Source organism: Plecotus auritus (genome assembly GCF_963455305.1).
Source record: "Plecotus auritus genome assembly, chromosome: 6".
Lineage (NCBI taxonomy): Eukaryota > Metazoa > Chordata > Mammalia > Chiroptera > Vespertilionidae > Plecotus > Plecotus auritus.
The window spans coordinates 85,275,678-85,292,715 of NC_137773.1; the positions used below are offsets into that span (position 1 = coordinate 85,275,678).

The 17,038-nt window shown below is 52.2% G+C and overlaps 1 protein-coding gene across 1 annotated transcript; it reads left to right on the plus strand.

The window, feature by feature from the left end:
* Positions 1-737: 737 nt before the first annotated feature.
* Positions 738-13,410, plus strand: TNFAIP8L1 (TNF alpha induced protein 8 like 1). The gene is made up of 2 exons (XM_080674558.1): positions 738-829; positions 10,931-13,410. The coding sequence occupies exon 2, from the start codon at positions 10,939-10,941 to the stop codon at positions 11,497-11,499; it is 561 nt and encodes a 186-aa protein (XP_080530684.1). The 5' UTR covers positions 738-829; positions 10,931-10,938; the 3' UTR covers positions 11,500-13,410.
* Positions 13,411-17,038: the final 3,628 nt, after the last annotated feature.

The window sequence follows — 17,038 nt, forward strand, 5'->3', positions numbered from 1 at the left end:
CATCCTCACGGGGGTGGGGGGTTGCCCAGCTGGCCCTGCCGCCCCACCTGCTGGCGGCCAGGAGGCTCATTCCCACGGAAATTGAGGCTGGCTCTGGGAGTCCCCTGGTGGGATCTCCAGGGCCTGTCCACCCAGCCACTGCCCAAACCTCACCTAGAGAGTTTATGAGCAGCCCGGAACGATAGATCTTCCACCCTGGGTCAGAGTCAGCCCGTCTGGGGGTACTGGAATCTGCATTTTTAAGGGGCTCCCAGGTGATTCTGATGTAAAGGGTTCCATGGTTGTACTGTAAGAAACAAGCTTCTACCCAAATTTCTATTACCCAGGTGGGTAAACTGAGTCCCATAGGGAGAAAGGGTCCTGTCCAAAACTGCACGGTTGATGTTTTGCTCTTTGACTCTGAGCCTTCCTCTCTCCCCTTGGGTCTCTTTGTTTTTGACTCTGTCCCCTTCCTCCCTTCTTCCGACGGGCCCCGAGCCGCGGCGCCCCCAGCATCCGGCTGGTTTCGCGATTCCGGAGGAATCCCCCGAGCCGCCTGCCCCCGCCCCTAGCCCCGCCCCTCCCGCGGCGGTGACCTGCTTCTATTGGCTTTTTTGTACGCCGCCCGCACTGCTATTGGCTGAGTCCATGTCCTTGGCCCATCCCCCTCCGAGAGGGCGGGGGCAGGGCGGGGGCGGGGCCCACGAGGGGCCTGGCGACCGGAGGGCAAGAGCTTCGCGCCCCACCCGCTTAGTTAACAAGCGCGAGTTCCGCGGCGCGCGCATCGGCCCCTCGGAGGCGGTGGGACCGGATCCCGGCTGTCGGATCCACGACGGGCCCCGAAGAGCAGGTGAGAGCGATGCCGGGGAATATTTCGGGGGCTACCTGGCCGCCCTCCGTCTCTCCCGCCACATCGTGCCCCTGCAAACCCGGCTTCCCCATCCGCCTGTGTTCCTGCCTGAGTTTCCCTCTCCCTCTAACTTTCCCTCGGTCTCTGACACTCTTTTGCTACATGCGTTAGGAGAAGGCACAGTGGGTCTGAACTGCCCACACTGGCATGGGGCGGTGCTCTGGCACCAGAGAGCGCCCTACTAACCCCCCATGGGGACTCTGATGGACTCTACTCCTTTCACCTGGCGCCAGGTGCTGGGGCCAGATTCCAGGCTGTTGGGAGAGCCAAGGCCAGACCCACCTACACTGGCCACCTAGGAGCTCCCCAGTGGCCTGAAGCCTTGGCCTCAGTTTTGCCAGCTGTGAACTGGGACTGTCACCCGCTGGGGTAACTGGCAGGTGAGCTGACCCAGATCTGCGGCTTCACTACCTCCTCTCTTCTGGGGCCCCTCCTGGAGGAGGGGCAGCCCCAGGTGTAAACAGGTCTCCATGGTTACCTCCTGAGTATGTCTGAGCCCAGCTGAAGGAGGTGAAGGCCCTGAGGGGCTGCCTATGGGTGAGAGCAGTTGTGCAAGTGGTTAGGGAGTACAGATCTTGGAATTTGACAAACCTGCGTTCCCACCCTGCCACTCACAGATGATTTGATTCTCCCAGCCTCGGTTTCCTGTCTGTATAATGGAAGGAACATAACTCCTGGGGCTAAGTGCTGCTTCCAGGATTAAATGCAGGAATGTGAGTCTCCTTCATGTCCTCAGGCAGTTCACTTCCCTTCTCTGGGCCTCAGTTTCCCCCTGCAAAATGGAATAAAGAGACATTTCTCCTGGCCCTCGTACCCTCCCACTTTCCCTCTCTCTAACTGTCCAGGCACACAGCCTCCATGTTCACACCCAGGCATCGTCTTGCCTCAGGGCCTGTGTACAGGCTGTTTCCTCCACCACCTTGCCAGGTCCACAAAGTCAATTTTAAAACATAACAAGTTGCCTAGATGGGCTGGGCCAAGGGCTGGGCAGCTGGGAGGGTGGAGGAGGGCAGGGACGCTGTACCTATGGAAACCATAACAAAGAGCTGTAGCCCCAGCCACACAAACACCTGGGCTGTGCTTCTTCCACTTGGCAGGCTCCCTGGCCTGGGACACCGGCGGTAGGTGAGTGCCCCGGCCCATGGGGGTCTTGAATCCCATTCTGATGGGGAGCACGGCAGGGGGTCCCTAAGAGAAGAAATTAGGCAGGTGCAGATTTGAGGCCCCATGGTGTCCCCTCCTGCTGCCTCCTGCTGTGTAGCCTGGGTGTGTCTGAGGCCCTGAGCCTCAGTTTCCTCCTCTGAGGCCTGGGCAGGTAAGGGGCCTTTTGGTTGCTTGGTGGTCTAATGAGGTGGATTTAGGAGGCCTTAGCGTCCCTGTCAAATGGGGCCACAAGACGGTGCCTAGGAAAAACCAGCTGTTGGCATGGAAGCAGCCACACTTAGAGGCAGATGCTGAGTAATAACTCCTGCTTGTCGGTAGGAGCCTAGAGCTGGCAGGACTAGGCGCAGCTCCACAGTATACCCACCTTCTTTGGGATGCCTCTGCACCCTCCATGAGATGACCTGCCTGGAATCCCACCCTCCTGAGCTTTCATGGAGGGACCACAGGCTGAGTCCTTGAGAGCTTCTAAGGCCTTGTCCTCCAGGCCTCAGTTTCCCCTTATGTCCAGTGCGATGGTGGAGGTTGGGAGCGTCCACCTGGGAAAGCCCCCCTCCAGAGAGGCTCGTGCTGTGCTACTATGTAACCTTGGGACAACTCTGTCTCTGGGTCTCAGTTTTCCTGGCTGAACAGTGGGGCCCATGAATGAGATCTCTATGACCCTCTGAGAAGTCATTTATTCATTCAACAAACAGATTCTGAGCACCTACTGTGAGCCAAGCTTCAGGGTTGGAAGACATGTATTTTCAGCCAGAAAAATCATTACACTTAGTAGTAACTGCATGAAGATAATGGGGAGTCAGATGGATGGGGAAGTTAGTGTAAATGGGGGTTCTGAGAGGCCCTCCTGAGGAGGCGGCATTTGATCTAAGCCCTGAACGACAAGGAAGAAACAGCTACGTGGGGGGAAGGGCATTCCAGGCCGAGGGCACAGACCCAGCAATGGCCCTAGGGCAGGACCTTGCCTGGTGTGTGGAGTAACAGGGAGGAAGCCTCTTGGGGCAGAGTGAGCTAGAAGGGGAGGAGGAGGGGGAGGGGGAGGGGGAAAAGGAGGAAGAGGAGGAGGAGGAGGAGGTGGTGAGGGCAGGGAAATGCTAGGGGAGGTGGATAGCCTGAAGGGAAGTGAGCAAAGGAGGGCTGGGGCCCCACTTAGGTGTTTACTGGCGCCCTCTGGTGGCTGCTTCAGGGAGGACAGCATGGGATGCCCTGGCCCGGGATGAGGCCTTGGGTAGGTGAGAAAGGTGCGAATCCAGAACTCATTTAGGAGCTGCATCCACTTCCCTGCCATGTGGCCCTGAAGCCTCCGCGTGCTGTTAAACATCTTTTGCTCAGCCTAGCCCCAGCCGGTCCTGTACTTCCTTGCATGGGTTTTGGCAGTAGTCTTCCAACATTCATGTTTGGCCCCCAAGCTCTTCCTCGGTAGAAATCTGACCACAGTTGAAAGTGTCCTGGCTTTCACTGCAGCCTGGCAGGTGGCCAGACCCTGCTTGTCCTTGGGGTGGCCCCCAAGGGCTCTAGGAAACCCAGTTTGATAACCACTGGTGTCTCCCCAACCTCAGACAGGCAGACTCCCCTTTCCCTTTGGCCATATTTAAAATGAGCACTGACTGAGCAGTGTGAGCAATGGTTAATAAAGGGCTCCATGTAGTGGGTACCTGATGTTGTGTGGGAACAAGGTCTATTGCCACAGTGGGCAGAGGCGGCGGCGCCCTGAGGCCGTCCTTGGCCATTGCAGCCAGGACAGAGAGGAGAGAAGGAGTGGCTGGTTTGGACCTGCCAAGCGGGTGCATCAATTATTGACACCCTTTGTGTGGGGCATGAAGAATTCATGTGGTGGCTGCCCGTGGGCCGGTGGCATGCTGGAGCAGTCTCACCCCAGCTCACGAGAGCCCCTTGCTGTATTTTCAGGAATTTTGTCATTTATTAAAAATGGCAGACTATGAACTTATGGTTAATTACATTGTATTAGAAATAAGGTATGGAATATTATGTAGCCATAAAAAGGAGGGAAGCACTCACTGACACTCACTACAATGGGGATGGGCCTTGAACACATGGTGCTCATTGAGAGAAGCCAGACACAGAAGGCCACACAGCGTGTGATTCCATTTGTGTGGAATGTCCAGGACAGGCACATCCAGAGACAAGAAGTGGATCTGTGGTTGCCTGGGAGAGAAGAGGAGGGGGATGGGGAGTGACTCCCAGGAATAGTGGGAGTTGGAGTGTCCAAAATGGGACCGAGGACAAAGGTTGGAGTCCAAAACCTGAAATGGGGTTGGCAGAGAGCAAAAGTCCGAAGCATGGACCAGGCTCCAGTGTTTTGGGGAAGAATGTGGGGGGCAGGGTAGGAGTCAATCGAGCCACTGGGTGTCTGGACACCCAGTTCACAGAAGGGAAAGCTGCCCCTGAGGGCATGGGGCTTGTCTGGAGCCACTGTGGCCTGTGAGGGGTTGTGAATGGGCCTGTGGCCTTGCTGTTCCTCTAACAGCGGACAGGTCCTGCCCCAGGACCGTTGTACAGGCTGCTCCCTCTGCCTGGCTCAGCCTTCCCCCAGACCTTGTCCTTTCAGTCCCAGCTCCGGGGCGCCGCCTCAGAAAGGCCTTCCCAACAACCGCAGCCCATGTCACCTGCCTGTCCCTGTCACTTCCCTCCCTGCCCCCATGACCCTGAAATTATCCTGTTTATTTTCATGTTCATTGATTTCTGGCACCTCCTTCCAGTGTGGGCGACATCTATCTCTTAGGGGGCCATTTTGGAAATTTGGAAAACTTCTATTTTTTTTTGCTTCTGATAATAGCAGGATGTTCTAGTGTTTGGGGGCAGGGACCAGGGACACTAGGTGTCCAGCCATGCTCAGGGCAGCCCTTGGCCTCCACTTCCTAATGTCCTGCCAAAAACATAAGCTGATGAGTGGGGGTGATTTTTTTTCACCATTTTAATATTCAGTGAATATTCCTGGGTAAATTGAGGGGAGATGGAACTCTTTTGATAGGCATTTATAACTATACTAGAGGCCCAGTGCATGGACCTAAGCTGGCAGGTGGACATCCCCCGAGGGGTCCCGGATTGCAAGAGGGGGCAGGCCAGGCCGAGGGACCCCACTGGTGCATGATTGGGGCCAGGGAGGGACCGCAGGAGGGCTCCAGGGCATGTCCAGCCTGTCTCACCCAGTCCCAATTGGCCGGACCTCAACAGCAAACTAACCTACTGGAGTGTCTGCCCCTGGTGGTCAGTGAGCATCACAGTGACCAGTTGAATGAACGGACACTTAACATATTAGGCTTTTATTATATAGGACTAGAGGCCCGGTGCATGACATTCATGCAATAGGGGGGCAGGGTCCCTCAGCCCGGCCTGTGCCCTCTTGCAGTCCGAGACCCCTCGGGGGATGTCCACCTGCTGGCTTAGACCACCTCTGCACTCGCCAGCTGTGAGCCCAGCTCAGGGCTTCTGGCTGAGAGGCACTCCCCCTGTGGGAGTGCACTGACCACCAGGGGGCAGCTCCGGTGTTGAGCGTCTGCCCCCTGGTGGTCAGTGCATGTCATAGTGACTGGTTGTTCCGCCATTCGGTCTATTTGCATATTAGCCTTTTATTTTATAGGATGTTCACCATATGGGCAAACCTCTGATAGATTTGCTCCATCCTTGAGTGCAGTGAGCTTGAGCTTTTAAGGAGGGAAATTCTTTTTAATCAAACATGTCTCACCCTGGCCAGGCAACTCAGTTGGTTAGAAAGTCATCCCAATACGCCAAGGTTTCGGGTTTGATCCCCAGTCAGGGCACATACAAGAATCAATCAATAATGCATAAATAAGTAGAACAACAAATGTCCCTCTCCCTTTTTCTCTTTCTCTAAAATCAATTAAAAAACAAACAGACCTGTCCTGAGTACCCACTGAGTGCCTGTCGATGTGAAAGTGATTTACAAATCCTGTGGCATTACCTTACTTTCTGTTTGTGTTACAGTTTGGGCCAAATCCCACTTTTAAATTCATTTAGCATTATAAAAAAATGAGCTATAAAATATATATAGTGAGGGACATAAAGATATGGGTATATACACTTAATAGTAAGTGCTCCGCTTGATGAGATATAAACTCACAGTTTTAAAGTATTCAAATTCCAGGACATTTTCCCACCCCTAAAAGAAGCCCTCTCTCCATCAGCAGTCAGTCCTCACCCCCCTCCAGCCCCTGGCAACCGCTTTCTGTCCCTGTGGATGTGCCTGTCCTGGACATTCCACATGAATGGAATCACACACTGTGGCCTTTTGAGTCTGGCTTCTCTCACTGAGCACCATGTGCTCAAGGTCCATCCACACTGTAGTGAGTGTCAGGGCTTCACTCCTTTTCATGGCTGAGTGATATTCCACTGTGTGAGTCACATTTTGTTTACTCATTTGTTGATGGCATTGGGGTTTTCACTTTGGGTCACATGAATTGTGCTGCTCTGAACATGTGCGTATGAGTTTCTGTGTGGACGTATGTCTTCATTTTGGGGGAGTAGATGTTTATGAGTGGAATTACTGGGTCATGCAGTAACTCTGTGTTTGAGGAACTGCCAAAACTGTTTTCCATTTTTCATACCATCTGTGTGTGTAAGGGTTCCAGTTTCTCCACAGCCTCACCAGCACTTGATACTGTCTTTTGTTGTTAATCCTCACCCAAGGATATTTTTTCCATTGATTTTTAAAAAAATATATTTTTATTGATCTCAGAGAAGAAGGTAGAGGGAAAGAGAGATAGGAACATCAATGATGAGAGAGAATCATTGATCCTTTGCTTCCTGCCACGTCCCCCACTAGGGGCAGAGCCCGCAACCAGGACATGTGCCCTGGCTGGGAATTGAACCATGATCTCCTAGTTCAACCACTGAGCGATGCTTTTTCATTGATTTTTAGAGAGTAGAAGGCAGGTAGGGAGGCAGGAGGAAGTGAGGAGGGAGGAAGGAAGGAAGGAAGGAAGGAAGAAAGGAAGGAAAGAGAGAGAGAGAGAGTGTGTGTGTGAGAGTGAGAGGGAAAGAGAGGTGTGTGAGAGAGATACACCGATTGGTTGCCTCCTGCACATGCCCTGACTGGGGGCTGGGTATTGAACCTGCAACCCAGGTACATCCCCTTGACTGGAAATTGAACCTGTGACCCTTTGGTGCTTGGGCCAGTGATCTAACCACTGAGACCACTGGCCAGGGTGATATTATCTTTTTTTTTTTTTTTTTTTTTAATATATTTTATTGATTTTTTACAGAGAGGAAGGGAGAGGGATAGAGAGTTAGAAACATCGATGAGAGAGAAACATCGATCAGCTGCCTCCTGCACACTCCCCACTGGGGATGTGCCCGCAACCAAGGTACATGCCCTTGACCGGAATCGAACCCGGGACCCTTCAGTCCGCAGGCCGACGCTCTATCCACTGAGCCAAACCGGTTTCGGCGATATTGTCTTTTTTATAAGAGCCATCCTATTGGGCGTGAAGTGATAGATCATTAGTGGCCAAGGATGTGGACCACCTTTTCAGCTGCTTATTGGCCATGTGTATATCTTCTTTGGGGAAATGTTAGATATTCTTTATTTAAATACTAGTGGCCCAGTGCACGAAATTCCTGCATGGGAGGGGGAGGTCCCCTCAGCCCAGCCTGCACCCTCTCCAATCCGGGACCCCTCAGGGGATGTCCGACTGCCGGTTTAGGCCCGATCCCCAGGACATCCCTCAGTCCGACAACCAGCAGTCGGACATGCCTCTCACAATTCTGGACCTTTGGCTCCTAATCGCTCACCTGCCTGCCTGCCTGGTCACCCCTACCTGCACCCCCCGCCCCCCAGCTGCCGGCCTGGTGGCCCCATGCAGCCTACTTGTTCAGTCATTTGGTCATCCCTCACTAACCCCCCTGCCAGCCTGGTCGCCCCACACAGCCTGCTTGTTCAGTCATTTGGTTGTCCCTCACTAACCCCCCTGCTGGCCTGTTCATAGGCAGCCATCTTGTGAGGGTGTGACAGTCAATTTGCATATTACATCTTTATTATATAGGATAATTCACATACCATAAAATTCATCTTTTAAAGTGTACACTTCACTGGTTTTTAGTGCATCCATCTAACTCAATGGTATTCTATATTCGTATGGCCCCAGATTGAACAGAACATGAAGCATCTCAGACCCCATGCCCTCAATCCCCTCAGATGGTGGCCTGTTTCACCATCTATTAATTTTACTTTTAAACTGGCGGGTAGAGGTAGATGATAGGGCCTGTGGAGTCCATTTCAGAGGAGTACTGGAGCACCCAAATAATTTTGTAATAAGGAATTGGCGTGGGGTCTAGAGCAGGGGTGGGCAAACTTTTTGACTCGAGGGCCACAATGGGTTCTTAAACTGGACCGGAGGGCCGGAACAAAAGCATGGATGGAGTGTTTGTGTGAACTAATATAAATTCAAAGTAAAGGAGCGGAGGGGAGAGCAAGAGAACCCTCCGCTCTTTCAGCTCCGCTGGCCGGATAGAACAGCTGAACTGGCCGGATCTGGCCCGCGGGCCGTAGTTTGCCCACGGCTGGTCTAGAGGGTAGGGATCCCCAGGAGAGCAGGGACCAGATCTTTTTTTTGTCATTGGTGTATTCCCAATGCCTGGTACACAGTTGGTGCTCCATAAATGCTCATTGAGCAACTGAATGAATGTTCTGGCAAAGCCTCTAAAACGTTAGTGGGCTTCTTTGGCTTGTAATGATTGTGGGGTTATGGCATTTGGTGGGCAGGAGCCAGGGACACTAGCCATCTGGCCCCTGAACCTCTGGGCAGTTCCTGGAAAGACCTGACTCAGAAGGGCTGGCATGGCGCAGCCTGGCCATCTCCTGGCTTGTTCTCCCTCGGACCTGTGTGAGCACAGCAGGCAGGAAGGAAGGCCAGGGTTTATTTTGATCCATGACCTGCTCCCTACCCCCTCCCCCTCACCCGGCTGTTTGCAGTGTTTCTGGCAGAACAATGGGTCGGGGAGGAGGGGTGGGCATGCAGCTGGGCTGGCCCAGGTGTGGCGGATCTGGGGACTGGCTGGAGGGGCTAGAAGTGTGGAGGCTGGGGAGGGAGGCTGCAGCTGCCTCCACTCCCACCCCTTTTCTTTCTGGCTTGGGGAGGGGTGCTGTGGTGGCCCAGGCCCTTTCTAAAGACTCTAAGTAGGCCCAACTCTCCTCTAGAACCAGCACGCCTCACCCCAGGACCTACAGATGGGAAGGTCAAGGCCAGAGAGGGGCAGAGCCCTGCCTGGGCTCACACAGCAACCAAAATAGGCAGAAGGAACTGGGCTCCAGGGCCCTTGGGGTCCAGAGCCTGGGCCTCATCCCTGGACTCGGAGAAAGTTCCTCTCTGAACCTGTTTGCCCATCTGTAAACTGGGGAGATTAGACCCAGGCCTTGGGAGTACTCTCTCATTCCAATGTTTGCAGACATCCTTTCCCTTATACAGTCAACAAGCACGAGCCACCTGCTATGTAGTACCAGGCCCTGGGCTGGCCACTGGAGACGCGGTGTGAACAACCCCTACATGTGCCATTGGATCAGCGAGGTGGACATGGCAACCAAGGTCTCGGGGCCACAGAGGATGCCCAGGGCGTCGTGGGAGCCAAGGGGGACCTGGCCCAGCCTGGGACCTCTGTGAAGGCTTCCAGGAGTGGTTGACAATGATGCTGAGACTTGAAGGATGAGCAGGAGTTTATAGGAAGAGTAAAGGGAACGGAATAGAATGTTCTAGAGAAACTGGTGGGAGGGTAGGGTACTTGTGCCAAGTGGCCAGCCTGATGCTGCTGCTGTCACAGAGGCCTTCACATCCAGGTGGCTGGATGGCTTCGAGGTCCAGCCACTTGCCCAGGGGACAGGCACAGTCTGGTGGGCATTGGGGTTGGCCACAAGCTTCTGCTCCCGGGCAGAGTTAGTTCTTCCCCATTTTATAACTGGGGAGACTGAGGCATAGGCAGTTATGTCTCTTGACCTAGTGGTCAGAGGGTTGATTTTGTCATGGGGGACAGCTCCCGACCCTCCAGGACTCGGGGTGACTTGCGGTGTCAGCTGGGAAAGGTGGAGGGGCTGACGAGCAGCGGCGCTGCGGGAGCACTGTGTTCCTGCGTGGCCTTGGGAAGTGGCTCAGCCTCTGTGCTTTCTTTTGCAGAATGGGCAACCTGCCCAATGCCCGGTGGAATGACAAAACGGGCACATGTGCCAGCGCAGGGCCTGCCACACGCTGCTGAGTCAGTGGTACCCTCACTGTGGCCCCGGCCTGTGTAGCCCTGAGGTCTGGTGACTGGTGTGGGGGGCAGGGAAGGCTGCTCCAGGAATCTCTGTGCCCACCCTAACCTCTGCGAGGGCGGCCGAGGGAGGGTTGGCCTTCTCTGGGGGTCTGAGCTCCCACAAAGACAGGCTTTGTAGGAGCCCTGGGGTGTGAGTGGGAGCCCACATGACATGCCTGGTCTGGCCAGCCTGGGGCCAGGGTGGGGGTGGATTCTCACCAGGCCCTGGGGCAGCGGATGAGGGCTGGGGGTGGTTCCTCTTACTCATTCGGCAGATGTTTCTGGATCTCCAAGGACACAGTGGGTAAGGAATCAGGCCCTTTGCCCCCACTGTGGCCTGGGGCGGGGCAGAACATTGGGGAAGCAAAGCCAGGGGAGCAGAGCAGTGATGGGGGTGCCTGGGGCATGTGTGGCCCAGAGGAGGTGCCTCCCCCTTGGTTTCACTGTTCCGGGATAGCTTTCTGGAGGAGGTGATACCCAGGCTGAGCTGAGGGATGAGTCTACCAGGGGAGAGGCAGGTGCTGAGGGGCCAGGGCATTGCAGGACGTATAGGAGGCCACCAGGACAGGGGCAGGGCCCGGGGGCCGTGGGAACTGATGCTGGTCTGTCTGTCCCCAGAAGGGCTAATGGACACCTTCAGCACCAAGAGCCTGGCCCTGCAGGCCCAGAAGAAGCTCCTGAGCAAGGTGGCGTCCAAGGCGACAGTGGCCGTGTTCATCGACGACACGAGCAGCGAAGTGCTGGACGAGCTGTACCGCGCCACCAAGGAGTTCACCCGCAGCCGCAAGGAGGCCCAGAAGGTGCTCAAGAACCTCATCAAGGTGGCAGTGAAGCTGGGCCTCCTGCTCCGCAGCGGCCAGCTGGCCGGGGAGGAGCTGGTTCTCCTGCAGCGCTTCCGCCAGAGGGCGCGCCGCCTGGCCATGACGGCCGTCAGCTTCCACCAGGTGGACTTCACCTTCGACCGGCGTGTGCTGGCCACCGCCCTCCTCGAGTGCCGGGATCTGCTGCACCAGGCCGTGGGCCCGCACCTGACCGCCAAGTCCCACGGCCGCATCAACCACGTCTTCGGCCACTTTGCCAACTGCGATTTCCTGGCCATGCTCTACGGGCCGGCTGAGCCCTACTGCTCCCACCTGCGCCGGATCTGTGAGGGGCTCACCAGGATGCTGGACGAGGACAGCATATGACCCCGGCTTCAGCTTTCCTGCTGGGGCCTGGGGGTGTGTGGGTTTATTATATTTTATGACCTCTTTTATCCCCAGTCTGATTCTAGCCAAACTCCCCAGTCAGGTGACCTGCCCCCTTTCAGAGGTTGCTAAACGGTTTAAAGCAGCAGTTTTATGGACCCTTGTCACCTCTCCCACCTAATCTCTCTGGAGAGGAATTCAGCGTGGAAACGGGCACAGCCTGCGAGGCCAGTGGCCTCCTCACACACCTCAAGACCGCGCTCTGCTCAGGTCCACCTGTCCTGAACCGTGATAACCGATGGCACCCCTCAGCTCACTAGATGCCATCTGACAGCTGGTGCTGCCCACTTCATGTTGTAACCTGGGCTTTTTAATCCCTTCAGAAAGGAGTCACACTGAACTGGAAGGAAGTAATGGGGTGAGCAGTCTCCCCCACTTTGTGGAAGTTCTAACCCCAGGACTTCCAAGTGTGACCCAAATTTGGAAAACAGGGTCGCTGCTGACATAATTGGTTGAGATGAGATCACACGGGTGCACAGTGGGCCCCTAACCCAGTGTGACCGGGACACTTCTAAAAGGGAGACATTTGAACAAGAGGAGAATGCCATGTGAAGGTGGGGCAGACATTGGAGGGATGTGCTACAAAACAAAGAACACCAAGGATGGCCAGCAACCCCCAGCGCTGGGAGGGAGGCTTGGAACAGCCTTGAGAAGGAGCCGCCTGGCGGAAGCCTGGACCTCAGACTTCTGGCCTCCGTGACTGAGAGGAAACAAGTGTCTCCTTCCAGCTGCCCAGCCCAGGGAGTGGGCACAGGGAGCCATGAAGAGGGCTGCCGGGCGCTGGTGTGTGGGTGAGGACACCTCGATTTGCTTGGAATCCTAGCTCTGACTCCCACATGGATGGGACAGAGTGCCTTCTCCATGCCGGGCACAAGGAAAAAGACATCTGAGAGGCATGCACATTTTCCAACCATCATTTCATGTTTGAAAAACACACTAACAAATGTTTTTCAGACCTCTGAAAGCAAAGCTCACAAATCTTGGTCTTGGGGACACCCAAAAGATGCAGTGATTCTCAACTCGGGGTATCGACAGATATGTGGGGTGTGGGAGCACATTTGCAAATTTTGTCAGAAGGGGGCATAGACTGCAAAACAGGGCTACAGGTCCCGCCATGCCAGGAAGGTTGTTCTGGGTGCCCAAGGGAGAGGGGGAGTGATCTGTGACAGATCACAGAACTGGGTCTAGTTCGTTCAGGGCAAAGGTTGCAAACAGGAAGCCTGCGGGCTGTATTGGGTGAGAAGATGGGTTTGCTTGCCCCTATCCCGTGTTTGAGCCATCTGGAAACAGTTGACAACATTTAAAACTGGGGAATTGCATGTGCCAATCTAGATTTGGAGTCTCTCTCAAAAACCCGGCTAAGCCTGAATTGCCTGCTGGTGAAGCTGCATAGAGGTTGTCCCTCTCTGCTTTGCCACAGTCTCCACCTCTCCCTTTTGCCTCTCCCTGGCCTGTTGTGCTGGCTGATAAGATTATGCCCCCAGATTCAGGTCAGCCTTTCTGTGGTTTGGTTTCTGCTTCCTTGAAGAAGCCAAAGCCTTTTACCTGAGAGTCAGCTGTTCCTACCTCCTACGTCACCGCTCTAAGGCCAACTTCCCCACTTATCTCTCCAGTCAAGAGACAGATCTTCATATTTCAGAGCAAACGTGCATTTTGAGTATCCTGAGAAGCCCCAGATGAAATTCTTTGCCCTCAGCTCTGCTGAATTTATCAATATGCATAATGCTTGTACTTGTTCCTTGATGGGCTGTTCTGCCTCTTGACTCTTTATAAGTTTGGGATTTAATTTTGAAAAACCAAAGAGCACTACAGAACAATTTAAATAAAAGCACATGTCATTATGTGAAACTGACTTGAATTGCTTGGTGCTGAGTTTTCTCCTTGGGGTTTTTGCCTTTTAAAAAACAATTTTTCTTGAGCCCTCCCTGGCTGGTGTGGCTCAGTTGGTTGGGGCATCATCCCATGCACTGAAGGGTTGTGGGTTCAATTCTGGGTCAGGCACATGCCTAGGTTGTGGGTTTGGTATCTGGTTGGGGAGCATACGGGAGGCAACTGATCTATGTTTCTCTCTCACATTCACGTCCCTCCCTCCCTCCTTTCTTCCCAATCAATAGGCATGTCCTCCGTGAGGACTGGAAGGGAAAAAATATTTTTTCGATTCCAGTTGACATACAATATTATATTAGTTTCAGGTGTACTGCATAGTGGTTAGACACATGTACCTTATAGAGTGATCACTCTGGTAAGTCTGGTACTCACCTGGCACCATACACAGTTATTACAATAGTATGACTATATTCCCGAGGCTGTATTTCATACCCCTGTGACTACTGTAACTGGCAATTTGTATTTCTCAATCCCTTCACCATTTTTACCTGGCCTCCCACCTCCTCCCATCTGGCAGCCTTCAGTTTGTTCTCTGTATCTATGAGTTTGTTCATTTTGTTATTTATTTATTTATTTATTTTATTTATTTGTTTGTTTGTTTGTTTATTTATTTATTTATTTATTTATAGGAAGGGAGAGGGAAGGAGAGAAACATGGCTAAGACAGAAACATGGATTGGTTGCCTCCCACAGCCTGGACATATGCCCTGACTGGGAATCGAACGGGCAACTCCCGGGCAACCTTTCGGTGCAAGGGAGGATGCTCAACCAAGCCACAGCAGCCAGGGTCATTTGTCTTTTACATTCCACATAGAAGTGAAATCATATGGTATTTGTCTTTCTCTGTCTGACTTAGCATAATTCCCTCTAGGTCCACCCATGTTGTTGTAAATGGTAAGATTTCATTCTTTTTCCATTGTATATATCTATCACACCTTTATCCATTTGTCTGTTGATCGGCTCTTAGGCTGCTTCCATATCTTGGCAACTGTACATAATGCTTCAGTAAACATAGAGAAGTATATATCTTTTTGTTTATTATTGATTTCAGAGAAGAAGGGAGAAGGAGAGATAGAAACATCAGTGATGAAAGAGAATCATTGGTTGGCTGCCTCCTGCATGCCCCACACTGGGGATCGAGCCAGCAACCCAGGTATGTGTCCTGACTGGGAATCGAACTGTGACCTCCTGGTTCATAGGTCAATATTCAACCAGTGCGCCACGCTGGCCGGGCAGCATATATCTTTTTGAATTAGTGTTTTTGTTTCCTTTGGATAAATACCCAGAAGTGCAATTGCTAGATGGTATGACTGCTCTATTTTTAATCTTTTGAGGAACCTCCATACTGCTTTCCATAGTGGTTGTACCAATTTCCAATTCCATCAACAGTGCATGAGGGTTTCCCTTTTCTCCACATCCTCGCCAACACTTGTCATTTGTTGATTTATTGATGATAGCCATTTTGATAGGTGTGAGATGAGATCTCATTGTAGTTTTTAAAAAAACACGTCTTTTATTGATTTCAGGGAAGAAGGGAGCAGGAGAGAGAAACATCAATGATGAGAGAGAATTATCCATCGGCTGCCTCCTGCACGTCGTCCTCTATTGGGGATGGAACCTGAAACCTGGGCATGCACCCTGACCGGGAATCAAACCAAGACTTGCTTGTTCATAGGTCGATGCTCAACCATTGAGCCACACCAGCTGGGCTCAGCTGATAGTTTTGTGGGAGCTCCCTTGTAGGTAACTTCCTGCTTTTAAGATTCTTTGTCTTCAACATATGGCATTTTAATTATTATGTGTCTTGGTGTGGGCCTCTTTGAGACTCAGCACTTCCTGGCATTGTATGTCTGCTTCTTTTGCCAGAGTAGGGAAGTTTCCCATCATTACTTCTTCAAATAGGTTTTCTTTTCTGTTCCTTTTTAAATCCTCACTGGAGGATATTTTTCCATTGATTTCTGGAGAGAAGGGGAGAGAGAGAAACATCGATGGGAGAGAGAGAAACATCGATGTGAGAGAGACACATCGATTGGTTGCTCCCTCACATGCCCTGACCAGGGCCAGGGATCAAGCCTGCAACCCAGGTATGTGCCCCTGACTGGAATAGAACCTGGGACCCTTCAGTCAGCAGACCGACACTCTTATCACTGAGCCAAACTGGCTAGGCCTCAAGTAGGTTTTCAACCCCTTGCTCTCCTTCTGATACCCTGATGATGCAATGTTGGTACGCCTGAGGTTCCCCAGAGGTCCCCTAAACTACCTTCATTTTTTAAAATTATTTTTAAAAATATATTTTTATTGATTTCAGAAAGGAGGGGAGAGGGAGAGAGATAGAAACATCAATGATAAGAGAGGATCATTGATTCGTTTGCCTCCTATACGCCCCCTACCAGGGATCAAGCCTGCAACCTGGGCATGTGCCCTTGACTGGTATCGAACCTAGAACCAGAATCAAACCCGGGATCCTTCAGTCTGCAGGCCAATGCTCTATCCACTGAGCCAAACCAGCTAGGGCAAACTACCTTCATTTTAAAAGATTTTTCTCTTTTTGCTGTTCTAATTGGGTATTTTCCACTACCTTGTCTTCCATTCGCTGACTTGATCCTCTTCTTCATCTAATCTGCTGTTGGTTCTCCCTAGTGCAGTGGTTGGCAAACTGCGGCTCGCAAGCTGCGGTTTGCCGCTCTGTTGATTAATGAGTTTGCCGACCACTGCCCTAGTGATTTTCAACCTTTTTCATCTCATGGCACATAAACTAATTACTAAAATTCTGTGGCACACCAAAAAATATATTTTTGCCCATCTGACAAAAAAAAGGTATAATTTTGATTCACTCACACCAGGCGGCTATTGTTTGTGTTGGCTGTTGTTTTTTTCTTTTTACAGTCGAAGGGAAAAGAAGTCAGTGCCCGACTAAATAGTCAGGTATTGCATGTTTTAAAAAATTATTGTGGCACACTGGTTGATAATTGCTGCTCTAGTGTATTCACTTCAGCTGTTACATTCTTCATTCTAACTGGTTCTTGTTGTTGTTTTCAACCCCCTTTTAATGTTTCTTATCTCTTTGTTAGAAGTTCTGAGTTTGTCCTTCCCCTGAGTTTCTAAGCATCCTTATAACCAGTGTTTTGAATTCTGTATTGATAGGTTGCCTCCATTTCACTTAGTTCTTTTTCTGGAGTTTTGTCCTGCTCTTGCATTTGGGATGTTTCTTCATCGTCTCAAGTCTGGCTGCCTCCCTATGTCCGTTTCTATGTATTACGTAGATCTGCCATTTCTCCTGTTCTTGACAGAGTGGCCTTATGTAGTAGGTGTCCTGTGGTGCCCAGTGGCACAGTCTCCTTTGACACCTGAGCGGAGTACTCTGGGGTGTCCTGAGTGGGTTGAGTGCGCCCTCCTGTTGTAGCTGGGCCTTGACTGCTGCTGCCATGTCAGTGGGTGGAGTTGCCCTTTAGACTGATGGGCTCTGAGGACTGTTTGCAAGTACAGCAGATGAGCTGTGTGAGGGATGACCCCATGGAGCAGGAGTCACTTTTGCAGGGCATTGGTGTAGTTTGAAGCCAGCCACTGGGTGTGTTGGTTCTGGAGCCTCTTGA

Coding starts and splice junctions, on each gene's coding strand:
- TNFAIP8L1 (XM_080674558.1), top strand. CDS start 10,939: ATGGACACCTTCAGCACCAAGAGCCTGGCCCTGCAGGCCCAGAAGAAG.